At 39.4% G+C, this 21019-nt stretch overlaps 1 protein-coding gene across 3 annotated transcripts in view; it reads left to right on the top strand.

Moving 5' to 3' along the window:
* Positions 1-21019, top strand: part of PTPRN2 (protein tyrosine phosphatase receptor type N2) — a 646903-nt gene that overhangs the window by 619602 nt on the left and 6282 nt on the right. For all 3 annotated transcript variants that reach the window (XM_066991452.1, XM_066991450.1, XM_066991449.1), the window contains 2 exons: positions 1808-1872; positions 17518-17591. In XM_066991452.1, coding sequence (XP_066847553.1) covers positions 1808-1872; positions 17518-17591 — 139 coding nt within the window. The remainder of the gene's footprint in view (positions 1-1807; positions 1873-17517; positions 17592-21019) is intronic.

Genomic DNA, 21019 nt, shown 5'->3' with positions numbered 1-21019 from the left:
TTCAAAATGATAGTGGTTCCATGCATTCCCTGCCAATTTAGTCTTTACTTTATTAGCACTCAGTTAAGTTTTTTTCTTCTTCATTTGCTTTCAGTGATCATGGTTAGGAGAGGGCAGTGTTGGGGAGTGGAGACCAACCCACAGATTGAGCAATCCTTTAAGCAGAGATTATTTTTAGGCCTCATACTCTGCTAGATGCAAACGAAACCTATTGGGTAGGTCAATGGAAAACTTTGCCATAGTAACGTTAATGTTTGGTTTTGGACGTTCTGAGTTTTAAGGAGAACATTGTACGTAATTATTCAAAATACTCTTGTAGACAAGGAAGATAGAAACAAAAAAGCCCTGCTAAGAGGCAGGTTGTTTGACATGACATTCCACTTTTTGTGGGAGAGAGGAGAGGGAGCGTGTTGTGTCACCAGTGGCTCAGTAGTCACCTTCCCCCAGATGCCAGGAGGCCTTCTGCAGATGAGAACAGCCTGGAGCAGGCTCCTTTACTTTGCTTTTAGGAATCCTAAGAAAAGAAACATTTGACACAGAATGAAGACCCTTAAAGTTTCCTGCTCCTCCCTTATGATGATGGATGAAAATGTCTACAATTCGCTCAGTAGTTTTCTGTTGTTGTTTTTTTTTATTTTTTTTTATTGAGCTTGATCACTGCTTTGTCTCTCACCATTCAGCTTAACTAATGAGATTGTGCCTTTGTTCCTTTCACAGCCATAGGAAAAAATATATTGCCATTACCTCCTTCTCTAAGAAGTCATCTAGTAACTGAAAGAGGAAAAAAAAAAAAAGCCTGTCTACAAAGACTTAATAAAAATGAAGTTTCATAGCCTGCCTGCCTGTAAACAGAATGAAATAATGTGCTTCACACTGTTCTATTATTTTTCCTTTCATTTATTCTTGTACACAAATTGAGCTATCAATAAAAATAAGGGCTTAATTAATAAAACTATATACAGCCTAATTGGTCACACATGCACCTTTTAAAAATTTGGGGGAAGGGAAAGAAAAAAGCTTTTACTTAAGTCTTAATTATGTTTGCTAACAGCAGCTCTAAAAGAACATCACACTGGCAATTATATGTTGATGTCTGAAAGGGACACAAGCTGAACTCCCATTAGGGAGCTTTTCCACTCCCAAGGCTTGGTCTCTCATCTCTGAGGCAAGATTGATGGCACACAAAAGTTAAAGCTGTTTCTCAGGAACTGCATAATATTTTTTTCTGATTGTTGCAACTAAGGAAGAGTTGAAGCAAACAGTAAAAAAGAAGAATCACATGTGATATATAGTGAAGAAAGACTGCAGTCCATCAGTAATCAGATATTTCAGTTCTTAGACCGGTGTCTGCATGTATTCACTCTGGCCGCTGTGTTCAAATGCAATCCACAACATTTTGGGACAGTGCTGGATAATATGCTGGTCTAGCTTATTCTGCAGTTCTTGAACTCAAGTGCAAGTGACTATAAGCACATTATATGTACACTTTAAGAACAAAAATTACATCCTTTTAGGGTTTTCATGTTACTGACTTTTCCAATGTTGCTTAAAATGTTTTTATTGCATAAACACAACTTGGCTTAAAAAATCAAAACAAAGCCCTTGTATACATGCAGGCTAATCTTCCTTGAACAGCTTGTGTTAATTCAGGGCAAGCTCTCTCTCCCCTTCTCAGTACCCTACATTTCCCTTCATTCAGTCCTCTCCCTCCTTGTGTAACAGTATAACATAATGGCAGGTACCTTTATGTTGAGTCTAGATGCACATTGATAGGCCTTATTTTTTCTTTTTCCCTTTCTGTTGGCAGTGATGGTGCAGGAAGAAGTGGAACCTACATTCTAATTGACATGGTTCTCAATAAAATGGCTAAAGGTGAGAATCGAAAGGCTTGTTACTTCGTTGGTACTGAAAGATGTGCTTGTGTTGCCATGACAACGTGGGGAGCAATATTCACAGAAAACCTGAGAATAAATTAGAGGCAAATTGTACTTTTTCCTGAATGTTCTTAAGTTTCATTTTCATAGTGATTTCAAACAACAATCCCAAATGCAAATGCTTTGTGAATGAGCAGATGTTCTTGTGCTGTTGAGAACTATTTGAATTTTCTAACTTTACCATTTAAATAGTTAGTACAGCTTTTAGAAGAAGATACTTTGAGGCTGTACAATCCTTATTTAGTGGTTTCATGATTTAGGTCCTGGGCTGCTTCATGACTATTGCCCAGAGCATTGTCACCTACTCAGCCACAATGGTCAAGCACAATTGCTTTTTCTTGTAGCTGGCCATTGGCACCATAGTGCCTAGAAGATCTGGTACCAGATAGGTCCCCATGCAGAAGGTGCACAAATTTGTACAAATTTGTCTCTTAGGAAAATAAGTGAACAATGCAGCGGACTGAAAATAAGTGCTCTGTTCAATAAGTGAAAATCTAGTGCTCTGTTCACAGTTCTGCCCCTCTATGTTCAATGTTGAACAACTTATTTAACTTTTCTGTACCTTGGTTTCCTTGTCAGTGAAATGTATTTCATGAAGTAGGAAATGATCTGTCTTAATGTAGGTGTTAAAAGTAGAAGTCTATAGATCCTCCAGAGATTGGAATCATTATTTTTATTGATCGTTAAATGGTTCACAATGAGAAGTGCTTAAGATGGGTATCTTTGTTTTTTGAATCTTTTCAACGATGGGTATCTTCGTTTTTTGTATTTTTGAAATAATCTTTGTATGATACAATTAAACCAAATTTTTAATACTGATGCTGTCTTCAAAAGGAAGGAGGGTAAAAGTGGGCAAGTAAACCTGACTGTATATTAAAAAGACATAATTGTCAACTTGATATATCATACCCCTTCCACACACTGTTTATATTACACTGTCATAGAACTGCATTTTAAGAGGAAGAGTAATTTCTGAGGTTGAAAATAAAAAATTGTCATTAGCCTTTCTAATTCTTGTGCTAAGTTCTTAAGCTACCTTGATCTGCCATTGTGTGCAATGTGTTTGTGTTTAAAGAAAAAGGATTAACTGTAATAACATAAATTAATTTATATGAAATAATAGTCCTTTGATTTCTAATCACTTTATGGTTGTTTTAAACCTTCTAAAGTAGTCATATTTTTAGATGTATTTTAAAAATATACTCCACGCTTTGCAGTCATATATTGCATCCACATATCCCAGTCCTGTGGGACGTAATGACCTGGTGCCCCTTCAGAAAGAAGAATTTAGCATTTTTTCCTCTGTATTCTGAATGTTAATGTGTCTGGTCACACATACAAGTAAAGGGGTATGTTTTGTGTCCACGAGCATCATAGGGAACTTGCTTCTGATGTTAAAAGAAGTTGGCCTTCTCTTCTCCTGTGTCTGCCTTCTCCTTAGCCCTGTCCTGGAGATTTTCCAGTGGGATGAGATCAGTTTTTCATGCTTACTGGAAAATAGGTTTTCCCTCAGTGAGGGAATATGGAGATATTTGCAGCACTTGTCCACGTGACAACCTAGTCTTTGAAAACAGAAGCAATGGTATGTAGTAAAATTAATGTACACCTTTGTTACGTGTTTCTTCAGCTCACTTCAGTCGTCAGCAACAAGAAGCTCTAATGAAAACTAAATTTAAAGTATACGCAATTTACTTGCATAAAGAAGTAAATGAGAAGTATTTTCTAGCTTCAGGCTTTCAGCCACTTAAGGGAGGGTTGACTTTGTTGTAAAAGCACTGAAGAATGCCATTTATTGACTCCATTGTAGCATGTAATGTCAAATTCCATTTTAAGTGCGGGCTTAGTGTTTCACAATACGAGACAAGTCATGTGAAACTGGCCAGAGAAAGGCGTCACAGGGCTTTTTGGAGATCGGTCACCCCCATTTTGTTCTTGACCTGCTCCCCTCTGCCGATGGGGGTGTGCAGCGCGAAATCCCCTGACCTGGTGCTTTGGCTGGGGTTTAAATGAAAGATCAAAGGGCAGAGCGGGCATCTCAGCCCTGCTGAGGTGGGCCTTTCCCAGGCTGTCACACTGTGCGGCCGCCAAAGGTTTTGTTCGGGCGGGAATCGCGGCCCAGCCTGTGCGGCCGGGGCCCTCTTTGTCTGGCCTGAGAAGCTGGAGGCCCAGGTTGAGGATCCAATGTTCGTCAAATGATCAAAGGCCTGAAGCCCTGGACATGAAATCTTTCTTTCCATTTCCTTTTCTTAGAGAATGAATTGCACGAGTGGCAAAGAATGCCGTTTCCAAAGCTTTTATGTGGAGTGCGAGGGCTAACTTCAGAGTCCTTCAGTGCTAAACATAAAAATGTAAGTGCACTTTCAATCTGGGCCCAGCTGCAAGGCCAGCATCTAGTAACATTTCTTTCAAAAAGGCTTTTAAGGATTAAGGCCTTCAGTCTTTCAAAAAAAAAAAAAAAAAAAGACTTTTAAGAATAAACTTAGAATAATTTGAGTTTCTTGTTCCACTGTCTGGTTTATTAGAAAGTAGACAATAATGCATTTTTAAATCAAAGTAAATAGAGGAGTACTTAGTTTCGGCAGTGGGAAAGTAGAAAGCAATCAATAAATGCCTTGGCTCTTTAGTGGGGTTTTTAATGGGGTAGATGGAGAAAAGGAGCTCCTTTTTTCATGTAATGATTTACTTCCCTACATTCTCTTGGACAGTTAACTGTAAATGCTTTTGTCATTAACAATTTTTTCCACTACCGCTCATTGAATTAGTGCTAATACTTAGTCTATTAAGCATGTTATAAATTGGTATCTTCTACTATCTCGCCTGTTGCCATGTCTCGTGTTATTTTGTACGCTGAAAACCACTGGGAAGCAACCTGCTCCTAAAGTAGGGAGAAAAAAATCAAGGGCTTTTGTGCTCGACATCTGCCACACCAGTCTGACAGCCCCAAAACACAGCAATGGAACTTAAAAAAAAAAAAAAAAAAAAAAGCACCCTATTTTAGTGCACGGTAAAGGTTGGGAGGGTGGCAATATCTCCTCAGGGTCCTTGTGTCCCCTGGGCAGGGGTTTCTGTGGCAGGAGGGTGCGCAGAGTCCCATACGGAGCCCCACGCCCAGCAAGCCCAGCCTAGCCCCAGCTGCCTCGCCAGCCCTTGGGCCTCCCTCGGGCTCTGCACAGCAGCACGAAGGGTTTCCTGTTGGGTGGGGGTTTTAATGAATTTCTCTGTCCTCTCCACAATAAATATAATGGCTGCATCTGTGTATTCACTCCAAATAGCTACATTAAATAATCTTATTAGGTAACTGGAACAGTTCGAGAACAACGATGTCTATTCAGTCCTGTCATTCCTGTGTCGTGTCAGTGGAAAGTTTTAAATGCAAGTGTGTCCTTGTGTTTAGTTGTTCCAGTAACCCAGCACTGCTATTTATCATGTAGTTTATTACCATAATTATTTTTATTGCTAGATTCATAAGCAGAGCGGTTACCAGGCCCTAATCCTGTCCTCGTCAAAGTAATAACAAAACTATATGGTAGAGAGATGGGCCTTCCAGTAGCATACCATTGTTACATGAATATGAAAATTTTAAGAGTTATCAAAGTTACCTCCAATTTCCCTGGCAGACAGCTTAGGGCAAGTTTTATTTTTGAGTGAAAAGTTCAGAAATGATGTATTTCAACTGTATGTGCACTTTCATGATTTAAATAAGTACAGAGAATGATAATTGATTGTTTTTGTAGATAACAATGCTTGCTGGATTTTTGACAGGGACTTTTCTAAGGATGATTTCTGCAGAGAATTTTAACTTTCTTAATGTACATACAAATTTTATCTTCTGTTACTAGGGAGGACAAACTGTTTTAGTTGAGTCTACTTGATATTCCTTCCTCACCCCAAACTCAAAGTAACTCTGAGCTGATCAGTTTGGGGGATTTTTTGGATGTGATTTAGAGAAAAAGTGGGAATTTTCTCATTTCTTGTCTTTCCTGCAGGCATATATTAGTAACTAAAAGTTTGATATATTTCAAAATACTTTTATTAAGTGTTTCTGGCATGAAAAAGAAAAGAGCAAGATTATGGGTATTCCTACTTTCATTCTTCTGAACTGAAAGGCTTCGATAGTATAGATAAAAGTTTGATTTTTAGATATTAATCCAGCTAGCAGCTGTTTGGGGTTTGCTGACCATCCATTTTCTTGTGTTTGAACTAGATGGAATGAGATGAGTGAAAGGGAAGGTAAATATGAATTTTAAAATCCTTTTAAAGTATTGATTTCAGAATTCTAAAACCCAGCAAAAAGATTTGATTTAATGAAGCTGAACCAATGGTTTCTTCTCTCTTCTTCTCTCCCATTCAAAACCTTGGATTATAATTGATGAGCGATCAGCCCAGGCCACTCTGGCCTGGGCTGGCTGTGGAGGTTATCTCTGCAAGTCCTTTCCTTGCCCCCACTACACTATTGTCTGAGGGTCTTGTGAGTCAGCTCCTGAGCAGATGCAGTTTCTACCATGACATTTTAAGGCAAAACAAAAGATTCCCTAATTTGCCTTCTGACTCATCATGATCAAATGATTTTGGCTAATCTGAACCCTTGCTGAGGTTTCGCTTATCTGCTGTGTGGATTTAACAATCATAATGAAGTTGTAGGGTTGGATCCTCTCTGAAATGATTTTATGAAAGGAAAATACTTGCCCATATTCATGATAAAATGGATACAATCTGCTTATTTTTCAGTCTTTATGCAAAGTCTGAGAATATTCTAGTCTTTAGTTGTACAGACACAAGTCAAGAGCACTCTATTTCTGACATACTCTTGGTGAATGAGAAAGTATTTCTTCAGCCCATGATACAGTTTCTCCTGTGAATTTAAAGCTTAATATACTACAAGTGTCACACAGTGGTTGAGAGAATAGGTAGTGTAAAGGAGAAATTAGTTTTTAAAAAATGGTATTTAATGTTAAGAGAGCAAGAAGTGGAATTAGAAATAATTGAAATTCTTGAGAAGAATCTACAGCAGAAAAATTCAGGACTTTAGAATGTAATTATTTTCATGTTCTAAGTTTGAATCTATTCCATCACTGCTCTTTGAGGTTTGTGGGAGTTAGATGATTATCTCTAGGAAAAAATGCAGGCTGGTAAAGCCAAAAAATTAGCTTTTGATTTGTGTGCTATTGTACTACCCGCAGGACTGCCTCAGTTCTTAGCAGTGATTTTAACCATAGAATTCTGAAACGTGGCTATTTCAATTTCTGAAGGAAGTTCTTAGTGTCCTTGTAAACATATCATGTGTTATAAGGCCTGTTTTTCAAATAAGCTGCATTTATGTATTGTAACTTTTATGTAATGAGTTACCCTGGAAACACAATTAGGCAAATAGTGCTCATTCTTGCAGCGTTTCACAGCAGATAATTAATCACAATGAGAGCTGGGCCCCCAGCTACATGCAAAAGTGTATAGGGAATGTATAGGGCAGCTTTTTACAGTCCAGCCTGTGATGCTAAGGGAAACCTCACTATTTAGAAAAAAAAAAAAAAAAAACTGTTAAAAATAGTATTTGTTTCCTCTGCAAAATACATGTTGATGCATAAATTTTTAAGGTTTTCCCACATTATTGACACTATACTCATTGATTAATAGTTCATAAAATTAAGATAAAACGTAGCACATTCTACAAACTCTGGTTATAAAATGAATAAATGACAATGAGGAAGGTGGTGTTGGTTGATGTTTCTTGGTGTACGTTGTGTGGACTGTGTTTTTAGATGGATTCCCAGATGGAATATAGAGATTTCAAACAAAAAGCAAAGACATTATTGATGTAATTTCTTTGTAGGTTGCTTTGTTTTTGTTTTTTTTTTTCCTTTTATATAGTTCAGTGGCCAGGCATTACCCTAAAAGAGCCATATTTCTGACTTTTATTTCAGGATTTTATTGAAAAAGAAGTAGGACTAGAAAAGTGTGGTAGAAAGCAAACCTAATTATTCAAGGTTTGGGGCAAATGAATTGTGAAGAAAGACTGATCAGACATGGACTATTCCTTGGGAAAGGGAGCACGAAGGGGGGTCCCCATAGAGCGTTAGAAGACCCTGAAAGGAATGTATTGATGTCAGTAAGCAGCTTGAGATAGTGACTAATTTGAAAACAAGAGGTCATTGACTGAAACTAAGGAGGAGACAAGCAGATAAGGAATTTGGGCAGCATTTTTTTCACACAAAGTGTAGATTAGAATATGGAAAAGTGGAAAAGCTGGTCATAGAAGTACAGTACTATCACTTTGAGAACCAGCTTGTCAAGTGTTTGGAAAAGGAGAGTTACACACAGAGTGTAGAACTACTTTTTTGTAGTTAATCTCATGCAAGTAGTCTGTAGATGATTTGAAGAGAAGTGTTTAATTGACCAAGATGATAGTCTTCTGACTTTAAAGGGTAAAATGTATATTACCAAACTAAAGTGTAATTATTCCACAACTTCTAAAACTGGACCAGTTTAGTCACTTTTAAGAATAAACTCCGTTAAAGGACAAATCCATAGTAGTTGCATCTTTTATACTCAATCCATGTACTGTCGTGAAAGCATTACCACCTACGTGCAACATGAAATGAAAGTAATGTGAAATGTAGTCCTTACAATTTAATAGATTGACGTGGGCGAGCTGCCTCTGAGTGCCCTGTAAAGTAAATTCTCATTTTCCGAAGGGGACTCCAAGATTTCTTAGGGCAAACTGAGGTGCATTTTCAGAAATGTGATTTTTGCAGTCAGCATCTTAACTTAGTTCGCGTTTGACTCAGCACATGGAGATGAACTGCTTCTGAGGTAATTAGCTGACATTTTGTAGAAGAGGTGCTGAAGGAAGCAGATTGTTTAGAGCTCTATAGGAGCTGACACGGGGGAACACCTATACACAGGCAGTAGCAGCACATCCACCATCCTTGCTGACTCATCATCCCCTTTGTGTGTGTGGGTGCACGCGTGCGTGCATAAATTAAATTTAGGTGCATGCCATAGTATTTTCTAGAGTGATCATGGGTGATTATAGGATATCTTCCCATATATAGAATACAGCTCATTAACTTCTGTTTCACACATTTAGTAATTTAGATATTTTCCTTTTGCTTTTAACTCTTGGAGAAAATCTAGGTGTAACAGAGAAACAATTCCTATATGGTATAAACTGTGATTTGACTTAGTCTCATGCACAGTGGAAGTGAGGATTGGGTCTCACATTAGAACCCATTTGCATGCAGTTACAGTGAGTGGTTTCTGCATGTTTTTTCTGCGTTGACAAAGGATATTAGCTTAAAAACTGTCATGTCAGTAGCGAATTTCTATCCTTGTAAATCAGTGAAAGCTCAGAAGAATTAGTGTCCTGTAGCAGTTTTTAAAATACCAGGCTGCTCCTTTTTCATTTTCGCCTTCCTTTGGATTGCATAGTGATAAAGCCACATAACTTACATTTATACATCCAGGTTACGTGCAAATGCAGTTTTAAAATATTAATATAAAATATGTAAACAATAAGACATTATGCAATGTATACTCTATGTGCATGTGCATGACTGTCACAATATTTTTCCTCACTTTTGTTACTTTAAGTACTCCCTTCTCCATTTGTATGCTTCCTTTGCCAATTGGGTTTTTGGGTGGTGTTTTTTCTTGTTGTTTTGGTCTGTTTTATGGTTTTGTTTGGTTTGGTATTAATAATGGTAGTGAAATTTTAATTTGGGTCTTTTTTTGGGTGTATAATAGCACTTATGTATTTAGACTGAGTGTAAAGACTGTTCACAGATTCAGGTATGGGTTGGGTCCATCCCTAACTACATACAGACATGCACAGAGATTTTGTTCATATCAGAGAGAATAAGTGTTTAATGAAAATTCCAGCCTGAATACATTTATCTTTTTTGTTATCTTTAAAAGTGAGTCCCTCACTAGTTCTTTTGCTAATGCTTTTCTCTTCCCATGAAAAGCATCAAAAGATCCTCCTGGCCGATAGCAGAACTTCAGCAGCTACAGCAGTAGATGTCTGGATAAGTACAAATGAAAATTGTTTTTGTTTTTGTAGTTTGTAGCTGTTGTTCAGCTCCCGTTTTCAACTCTAATATTTACAGGTGTTTTTATTTAAAAGGCACTCAGACAATGCAAGTTGAAGCAAGAAAATACTCTTGTGGGTTTTTTTGGGGTTTTTTTTGGTTGGTTGGTTGGTTTTTGTTTTATATTGCAGCAGTTACAAACCAAGAGTTACAACCAGCAGTTACTCTTACAAAACATTTTTCACTCCTGTGGTACTCCCTACACTGTACGGCAGATGGTTTATCTTTTGGTTGTGGCTCCTTGGTGCTTTTTCCTTTGCCATTTCTGTTAAGGTTTCCAAACTGGGGGGTGAGCGAAGAAGGGGAGGGCAGTAGCCACAGAGCACAGATCTCAAACACCATTAGATTTGACAGATCCCAGCATTCATGAGCCTGAAACCACAGTGCAAAAACTCATCTCTTTTCAACACGGGTTCATTAGACCTAACTTTAGCCATATAAACCATTTAATGTTAAGCGTCTCCCCTAACCTAGTTGTCTAGGTCTCCTCAGTTGCCGATGGAGAATGATAAACACCTCTGGAGAATAATTCTCAGGCAAATGAATTGCCCACCAGGGCTCTCCCTCTCTCTCTTAGCTGTTGGGAGAGGAGATGACTAACTCCGATTCGAACTTCAAGGATGGCTGGAGTAGATAAGATGAGGCTGGGCCTTTGAGACTAAGCTAGTTAGTAAATACTACCAGTGTGCCATTAAAACTAATGGTCAGTGAAGAAGTGGTGTTACACTCCCCCTAGTTATGACCCTTTCTTCTTTAATCAGATTGAGTTTGCCCCTCATATGGTGTGATTAAATGTTTTGCAGCAACATTAGGTACTCAATGGGGCAAACGCTGGCTGGAGCAGCTATGCAAGCCGTCCTTTACAAGCTGTCAGTGGGAAGCTGGAGGCATCTAGGGCTTTGGGGGCATTGCAAATCTACAGCATAGCCATGCTACGTCCAGCTGGCTTGGGCGCTGGAAACACCATAGCTGTGACAGTGTAATAGGCCGTGAGCGCTGATTTACGTTGCTAACTCCCCAGAGAGCCCACTGCTGTTTCCATATATACTGTACCACAGCAAGCAGTATAGATGGGCTCTTTTTGTGCATTAGGCTTGTGGCAGACCTGGCTCTAGGTAGCGTCTGTCCTTCTTCAGGAGGGGTCTGTCCTTGGTTCTCCACAGTTCACTGTCTGCCTCCTTGCTAAGGCAAAGCCAAGTGCAGAAAAGGGACAGAAAGTGTTGTGCTAAACCCAAGAAAGCCAATTTGTCAGAGTGATGATGTGGGGAGGGAAGAAAGGCAGCACAAAGCAGAACTTGGTTTGGCCATGAAGCATCGCTTTTAGGTGTGAGTCTTGCAGTCATCACCCAAACACAAAAAACACTTGTATTCTTCCTAAATGCAGACACACAGTGATGAGACCGCTGCTTGTCCTTGCTGACACCGTATTTTTGCCCTTATTTTTTCTCTCACTTGTATTCTCACTCTTTCTTAATGTTAGATGCGATTCTTCCCCAGCATTCCCGACTGCGTGACTCTGAGGCTAAAAGGCTGCCGATCAGCAGCCTCTTGCAAATACTAATTGGATCTTTTTCAGCTTCTAGCAACATCAGTGGAAAGAACGGTATTAGGGACCCTTCCTTCAAGATTTTAACAAGCTGCTTTTTAATCTAACCTAACAAGTCTCTTCGCCCTTTTAGGCCCAATTCAAAATCTGTGAAATGTAATAAATATCAAAAGATGCATTAAGAAGGTAATATCTTTCTAGAATGAAACCAAATACTTACTGCTGCATAAATAAAGGCACTTGACTGGTCATTTCTGTACTCCTCTTACTACCCTTTTTTTTCTTTAATGTTGGGATAAATGCTTCTTCCTACACAGATCATCATCATCACCATAAGGAGAAATGGTAACAGTACTAATAAACCCATATTTACAACTGCTTGCCATGACTCCTACATCATGTATTCAGCTTTGGAATCACGTTACGATCAAGGGGAACAGAAAGAGGGCTGAGAAAGGTGCAGAGGGTATTGAAAAACAACAACAAAAAGAGTATTTATCTCAGTCCTCTCCTCTCTACTATCCCAGTAGCTTGTAAATGGATTTACCTTTATAACAATTAATTAAGAAAAAAAATGGATCATTTTATAAATGATGGTGTGAAACATAGGGTGAATCTAATGATTTAACTAAAGTGATGCGGGAAGTCAGAGTCTCAGGCTGGGAGAGAAGTCAAATGTGTCTAAACATAGCACCCTAATGACCAAGCTATCCTGTAGGATTCACAGTAGCAGATTTATAGCCATTCTGCAGACTTATAATTGTATCTTTTTGAGGATATGTGCCTGTAGATCTGAAAGTTTTTCCCAGCTAGAAAAATCCTTTTTAATGTAATATTTATGAGTGATACATATTTGTGAAACATTCACAAAGGAAACTCCTCAGTTTGGGTAATTTAAAAAGAAACCCCCCACAAATAACTGCTTTGATGAAGTATTTAAGGATCATTTTATTTTTATAAATATACAGAAAATTCAGAGCATCTAGAATCTAAAATATTCCTTTTAATATAGTGCTTTAATATAAAATTCTATCAGTTTCACAGAATCTGTGCTGCACTTTTTGTCAGTAATGAATAAAATAGGATTTTTGACTTTGCTTTCAGTGCAAGTATGTTCAAGCTTATTACTTAAAATCTCAAAGCTTGCTTCAATTAAGCCAAAATTTTCAAACTTACATTTAACAAACATTGAATGTTATTTTAACTGGAAAAAAAAAATCATTGTGCTTTCAGGTACATGATCTCTGTAGTCTGTTGAACCTAATAACACTTTTTAATGATACACCATCATCGTTTCTTCCCACCTGCTATATTAAAACACTTTGCATCTCTCTACAAACTTTGTCACATTCCTGTACCATCACAGTGGCCTCAGTGCTGCTGCAATGTGGAAGGGATTATCCTCCACCGAGTGTTTCTCATGTGTCTTTTGCCTTTCAAAATTGGTCCCCTGCCATGTTTAGGGGGAGGAGACGAGAGGAAAGATTTCATTATAATAGTAATAAAGCTAACATTAGGTAATTCGTAATAATTTTAAATATTGTGAGCTGCTGCTGATCACCTCATGGAGTTTATTGCAGCAGTATTTGGCTAGCTTGTTATTTATTGCATGAGGAACAGGGAATTCAGCTTTTAACCATGCTTTCACGGCATGCTGGATACTCCACTCCTGCAACTGTCTAAGGGCAAACACTTTAACCCCTTGAGGTCTGCTAATCGGGAGCACCAGCTGTTAAGTGCCAGTGTGCTTCCTGCACTGGTGCCTGCGGGGAGAGAACGGGTTGAAAAGGATATGACCCTAAACTTCAGAAACCTCTGCTCTCCTTGGGGGCAAAATATAATTCAGCTTGCATCTTCTCTTGCTTTCTCTCCGTGTATCCATGTGGTCCTGATGCAGATCGTTGTGCACTCACTGTGAATGCTTAAAGCCCTTAGAAAGATGGTAGTTAATTGCTGAAGTTAAAATCCGCCTTGCAGTGGTATGGAAGTGCTTTCGGAGGTATTTGCTCAGCTAGCCCACTGAGCTGCTGAGGATGGGGGGAAGGCTACAAGTATCTTGCTCACAGTGAATTATTGCAAATGCATGTTCTGTGTGTTTCTGGCTTTTTGTTTTGTTTTATTTTAAAAAAAAAAAAAAAGGATTGCATGGATGATTTTTTACATTACTACCAGTACAATGTTAGTTCAGCCTCACTCTAAGTTAAATCCCTCCATTCATTTGAAGCAAGAAATGAAACTCCATGTGAAAAAGGAACCCATCACAAACAGAACTCAAATTTATTCCTATAGCATAAAATACAGTCTGAGGTGAAAAGGCAGCTATTATTCTTTAAATGCTTCCTCTTTTATCCCTCTATTATTTTCTGAAACCAGTAGCATCGTTAAACAGACAGATACATATTGGAGGGGTGAAAAGATAAAAAATCTTCTGGTTTTGTCACATTTTGTGTTCTCTTTTACAATTACCTTCAGTGCTGGCCAGCCTAGTATTTTTAACCCTTCCTCTAGATTATTTGCTGGATGATAATAAATTAATGTCTATTAATGAAAGTCTGTTACTAGACTTCACAGTTCAGTAGCCTGAGGAAAACATTTCCAATAGTGGGATATCCTTGGAATCCCTGGGACAAATTCTTCCAGCTCTTACTCTAAAACATTATATCAAGTTTAGTTTGTGTGTAGGGTTTCCAGATAAGAAATGTTTAAAATACCTTTGTAGCGTGTGAATATTTTGGGGCCATCTCTGTAAGAGCATGATTTGACCCTAATGTCCTTAGATGCAGTTTCCCTCTCTCCAAGTGTCGTGTAATACATGCTGCATTCTGTCACCTGAAATGGCTTAAAAGCATCAAGTATTATTAGGTACTATAGAATGAAAACGTTGTTATACTGTGCTCTTATACTCCCAAATTAAAAAGAAAGCCTCAGCGTGACAAAGATGTTGAATTTGTTGCATATTTCAACAAAACAATTCAAAAGAGGGTTGAAAGCTCCTACTGCAGTCAAACACTGAGCTCCCATCACCTGTGAATGCAGGTTGGGCTCAGGCCTCTCTTTATGCCTTGAAAATATCTTCTTTGTCTGCCTTTTTGTCTTCTTCTTTCTGTCTTATCACCAGAGAACTTTCTACAGACTACTGCACACATCAGTGGAAGGGAGCTGAATTTACATAATATAGCAGCAATCTAGAGTAAGTTTGAATAGAAAAAAAAAAAGCCGTCATCACAAAATGAGGTTTAATAGTGGACTTGGAATACATATATTTAAACTCATTTGTTTTAGGCGCAATAAGGGAATAGATGGAGAACATGTAGTGGTGGATGCAGGGGAGGAAAAGAGGTTTGCTCATGTGGAGGGAAAGCAAGTCAGGCTGGCTTCATCCTATGCTGTTGATTTCATCCTTTTTCCTGTGAAGTTTCTTGTTCCAAGACATTTTTCTTCCAAAACAGCTGCCCATCTTTGCAGCACTAGGTTTTCGTGATCAGCTTCTCTAGAGACTCATGTAGTTCCCATCACCAGAGTATCAGAGGCATGCAGAAATTAAAAAAAAAAAAAAAAGGTAGCAAACTGACCTTGGCCTTTGCTTTGCTTTGCCTTTTTGGGCAAAACCTTGCTTTGCTCACTTTTATTTTTTATATTACCTGTGGCTGGGGACATCAGAAGGTCTTGAGGGTGCAACCCGTGGGTTTGGGGACCATGATCAGTAAAAAATGTTGATTCAGGCTTGTACTGGCAAAACACTTGAAAGCAAACTTCCCAGTGAGCACCAGGACTATTCTCACGTTCCAGTGCAAAAGCGTATTGCTTTGGTGTTTTGCTAAATCAGGGTTTTATGATCAGGCATTGTTCATACTATTAGGCGTGTCATTCTGTTAACGATGATAAAAAAGTAAGCATCAGTTCACTAGTAAATGCCTGCAATCTGCATCACAGAGATGGAGGAATTAACGCTATCAAAGGTAGGCTCAGGAGCCTGTCTGGCCAATAAAGAGTGTTATTAGGTCTTGTCGTGAACCTTTTCCCCGTTCCTAATGTGTTAATGTGTTGTCCTCAGGCTAGAGTAGTTTCAAATAAAAAGCATCCCTCACTGGAGGGGGAACACACATGTCTGCAGCCACAGGGAAGCCCAGGTGACACTCAGCATGCCAGCTCCATTGGGACGATCTTCTCCAGGTTCATGCTTGCAGCACACCAAGGTGGCTCATACAGGACCACGATTAACCTTGTCCATGGATGTCAGTGTCTCATATCTTAATTTCTGAGAAAGAGAATTCCTTTTATGTTGAGCCAAGATGATTTTAATTCCTGGGAATTTAACGAGGCCACAAGTAAGGCTGTAAACCACGTGCAGTACTCACATAGCTCTGCTCCCATGGAAGGCAGTGGTGGAACAGGAAATTCCTACCTAATTTGTGTGTGTGTGAGACCGAACACTGAAATGAGCTACTGTGTTACACCAGTGCTAGGGTTTACAAAGGTTGTACCTGTACTGATCGTTTCTAGATGAATTGCAACTGTAAAACCTACAACACACTTAAGGTATAATTATTGCTACTGTCACTGTTTTCAGACTTCAAAGCATATGTTGGTATGTATTGTTCTGGTCCATTGTAAGGATGTGGTTTTATGTTTTGTTTTGTTTTTACTTTAAAAAAAAAAAAAGTTTTCTACTTTGTCCAGCACACTCTCCCATAAATTCCTGTACAATGTATGGGGGGAATGGGGCGTGGGTAATGTCTGATGCCTCAAACCGTGGTAGTTAGCAAAAATATCTATGTCAGGTACCTTTTCTAAGTTGTCACTGTTACATTTAATGAATTAATTAATTCAATTGCTGATACAGCTGAAGAACATATTTTCAAGGAGGCCCTTGCAATCAGTGATCCTTCTAGAGCTGCCCTGGAAGAATGCGCAAACAACAGGGGCAGTATGGGTTGGGGAGTGGATATGGGGCAGTCACACCGTGGTCAGGCTGACCCTCTGCCCACCTGCCCAATGCTTTGGCAATGCGAAATGTCCTTGAAAGGTGCAGAAGGGGACAGACACAAGAGAGCCAAACTCCAGCTGAACTTCTCAGCAGTGAGGGTTTGCAGCCCTGCTTCTACTCTTGCAGTTCATACAGGGACTGACAGGAGGAACCCAAATTCTGATTTCCTCTCAGTCCCCTCCAATAACAAGTATCTGGTTAGGCACTCAAGGAAAATGGGGGGCAAGCATCTCAAAGTAAAGAGGAAATTGAGGAGTAAAACAGCATCGCACTGTCCCCTTTGTTTCTCTGGGTTATGATAAGAAAGACGAGGACTCGCTTTTCTCTCCACAGATGATGTTTTAGAAGAAAGTTCCTCCGTTTGCACCGAGGGAGGGAGCCAGTCCCCACAGCAGTTAGGCTCTGCCTGCCTGTTTCCTGCATGCTGGCCTTGCTGTTCAGCACTGTCCAGACGCTTAAAGTAAAACCTAAAGAAAATGCTGTGGGTTTGCCATCTCAAACAGCACTCATGCAGCAAGAGGCTGCCAGGTCCTGGGCTAGAAAGCCATTGGCAGGCTCTTGGATCTCAGCTGCAGGTGGCAAAAGTTCACCTAAACCTTGTTTTAACAGCATGAATATTTGTGTGGGTCGGGCCTACTCTTAGAAGTGGCAAAGGGGCACTCGGTGGCATGGCCCCAGCGGACCCTGAGGTTCTGCTAAATATATTCTGCTCTAGGTACAGGGGCGTTCTTAAGAATTTGTTTTTCTCTGGCTTTTCTTGAATTAATGTTAATAAAAACTGCCCCGACGTCTTATTTTTCTATATGAACACAAAAATTGCAGCTGCCTGCCAAGTCTGTTGAGAGATGGATGTAATAATTTTCAGTCGGACTGTTAGCCCAAAGGGAAGCTGATAGCAAGAGATTGACAGATGCGGCATGGATTATCTTGTGCTCTGAACTCAGCCCAATTTGTGGTTTGTTGCAGGTGCTAAAGAGATTGATATTGCTGCTACCCTGGAGCACTTGAGGGACCAGAGACCAGGCATGGTCCAGACAAAGGTACTGTCAATAAATCCACCGGGATTTTAAATACATTAAAGGTCTTTCACAGTAGTTGTTTTCATGACAGAAGAGAGAGGGTATGACCTAATTTAACACAGGTCGCTTGCTGATTACTCTGTTTGGCTTCCTACCAACTGAGGTTTATTTATGCTGAAGATTTATCTAGGCTACTTTCTTTGGTGTTTACTGCTCTTTCTTGTAACATCTCCGACATCTATCTTGATTACCATATATGAAGGGCAATCAAGACAGCACTCTATAGTCTACTAAAGAAAATGTGTACGTGAAAAAATGTTCTTGCTTAAATCCTGAATATGGATTGTTTTCTTAGTGTATCTCTGCCTAACTGTGCATGTAATATTTTAAAAGGCTTCAACTCGTTAAAGAAAGTGTAACTGCTGATGGTTTTTTTTTCTGAAAAGAAAGTTTTGAATTAAAGAAAATACAGTTTTTAGGGAAATAAAGTCATTTTTAGTATCACTGAAGGAAAAGCTTATGCCATGCCTAAGGCAATGTCCTTTATGGATGTAGCATGGTGACTGCATTTGTACCCCGTGGTGAGTTGAATATCTTACTCCATAATGACTGTCAGTTGTAATAGTCTCGAAGTTTTATGTAATTTGTAACTTTTAAAGATAGCTGATACTGTGATGGTAGTTCCTTACATCAGGAATGAAACTTTCTATTGTGATTTTCAGTGATGTGTGGAATATTTGGGGGTATTTGCTGCAAGTTAAGAGCTTCAAATATGACAATAAAGTAACCTATTCGTGACATGGAGGCCAAATAAATCTGAATATGACACTGTAAAATACTGAATGAAAGTTATAACCCCAAACTGAGTATCCAGAGCGATGTGACAGCACTCTGTCTTGGTCAGGCAGGAACTGATCGGAACATCTGCAGCATGTAGGGTGTTGCAATTGCTGAGGGAGAAAGGTGAAATAAATCTGTTTTGCAGGAATCATTGGTTCATATCTTTTTCTGAATCTCTTCTTAATCATTTTATCTTCCCACTAATATTAGAAGTGATGCTGGAGAACAGGGGAGAGGTGGGGAAGGGAGGATTAATTATTACTTACCAGTTAAGTAAGTGCATGAAAAATTAAGATGAGCCAGCCAAAGCTAGCTAAGCTTTATCAGCAAGCAAGACACAAAATTGCACAAATTTTTCTTCTGCTTTGATTATTCAGACTGAGAAAAAAAAATGGATATAGCATACAGAATCCAATGTCACATATATTTATTCTGAGGGAAGATGCAAGTCCTGAGCTACTCTGTAAATGCATCCAATTTATATGGCAGCTCTGTAGAAATACAGAGCTCTGATTCTGATCTGTCTCTCAGTTCAGAGAAATTACAGCTTGTTGCCTTCAACAAAAGAAAAAACATAGCTCTGGAACCAAAGAATGAGGTTATGTGAACAACTTCTCTTAGTTAGCTCAGAAATAGTTACCCGAGTCCCATGAAAAGCTCACTAAAGACATGTTTCTCCCCTCCAAACATTTATCTGGAAGAGCTCCAGAAAGGCAAATGTATCCAGTGTTTTCACCAGGATGAAAAATTTTCTCAGGATATTGCTTATCTCTCCTCTTGCTCCTTCTTCCATCATTGTCATTTTCTCAAAACCACCCAAATCACTTATTCAAGCTAATGTCTTGCAAATTATAAATATCTGGTTACATGCTAGCAAGGCACTATCCCCAGAGAATTTTTCTGACGGATTTAAACAAACCCCTGTGCTTTCCCAGCTGAATACAAATGAGGAATATTAGACTCCTGGAGTAATTTAAAACAATGGATTAAAAGTCAGGTTAGAAATGCCAATTACAGAATATCCCTAGGCAAAATAAACACCAACTTACTTTAGCAATGTTATTGTGTTTCCAGCAGGCAGCGCTCCACATTTTCAATAAGCATGTGAAAGATTTGTTTGCAACATTTTGTCTTCTGGTAGGGATCTTTAATTCAAAAGCACTGTATATAATAAATGGTAATGAAATTATCATAACGACATTCTGCATTTCTGAGAAGCATAATAGAAGGTTTGTGGTTTTGTTATTTTTTTGCAGGGGAATCGTAAAATAGAATTGATATGCCACATGTGAGAGGAAAAAATAATGAAGGAGGAAGTGTATTCTCTGTGATGAGAAAAATATTCTTCGTTTTCTTTTTCTCTCTCCTGTATCTTTCCATGTGCAATCTGTAATGTTTAGCTTCTTTATTTTGGCATATATGCTGCATGCACCTAGTATGTTTTCCAGGGAATTTTTATTTGAAGTCTTAATGAAATGTAGCTTTTTTTCTTTTTATCTAAATATATTATTTCTAAATATATTCATGTTGCCTCTGCGTTATAGCTGGACTGACAACACAATGTGCCTGCCCAGCTCTGTCTTCTAAGCAAAGCCTAGAAATATCTAGATATTTCTATCTGTTTCTGATAGCCTAGATATCTAAGTCAACCTTGTATATGTAAATAGTGCATGTGAATGAGCCGTACAAAATATCAAACTGAGCCTCTTCAAAATTGCTGAAATTACTTCTATCTATCTGTGGTTGTTCTCCTGCAACGGTGTGGGAGGGGTGTGAAGGCTTTTCTTTGGATGGTGGGGGCACACGTCAATGGAAGCTGCACAATCTGCACTTTGCCTGTGTGTATTATGCAGAAGGAAGGACGGGGAAGAGCGCAGCTGCACCATCCCAGGAAGACCAAGTCCTCACATATCTCGTGCATCTTCTTTGCTGTCCCCTTTATGGCAGTGTTTCACAGTCAGTTTTGAGCTCTGGCTGTAAAGATGCTCTGATCAGCCTCACTGATTTAGGGTCACGCCTAATGGAAGGTGGTGGTCCCCACTGAGCTTGTCTCCAAAATCAACGGCTGAGGTTGGAAGTTTCTGTTAATCAGTCCAAGTCCTCATGTGAGATAGCAGCTTCTCCGTGGATGGTGCAGTGGTGCCCCGTGGGGTACCCATCAGTGAGAGGCAGAGGCGCCCCAGGTCTCCAGGCTGGCAGCTCTTCACAATGAGGTGGACATGTGTTGGACCAACAGGGCTTAAGGGCACATTTCCTGAGTGAAAGACTTCAAGAGTTATTTTCAGCAATGGGACTATTATTAAAGGATTGTAGTCCCTATATTACAAGCTTTTCCTCACAGTAAAATACTCAGATGAAGAGCACGTTAGGTAGCCTCACTACTGTGGCACCAGTTTGGTTCCGGCATGGCACGTCCAGATGAATGCCTCCTCTGCCTCCTCTGCCCTCCAGCTACTCTCACACATTCGGTGCGCTCTTGCTCAGAATATAACTGCTGCTCCTGGGTGGCCACCAGCATTTCCAGCGTCTCCTCTAATTGCAGAGACCTTGAGGCAGGCACGGGCAAGCGTATACACCATTTTCTGTGCCTAATGAGGGTGAGTCCTACT

This window comes from Anser cygnoides, chromosome 2, assembly GCF_040182565.1.
Source record: "Anser cygnoides isolate HZ-2024a breed goose chromosome 2, Taihu_goose_T2T_genome, whole genome shotgun sequence".
Classification (NCBI taxonomy): domain Eukaryota; kingdom Metazoa; phylum Chordata; class Aves; order Anseriformes; family Anatidae; genus Anser; species Anser cygnoides.
Note: the sequence above shows the minus strand (reverse complement) of the source record. Positions and strands in the feature narration are given on the sequence as shown.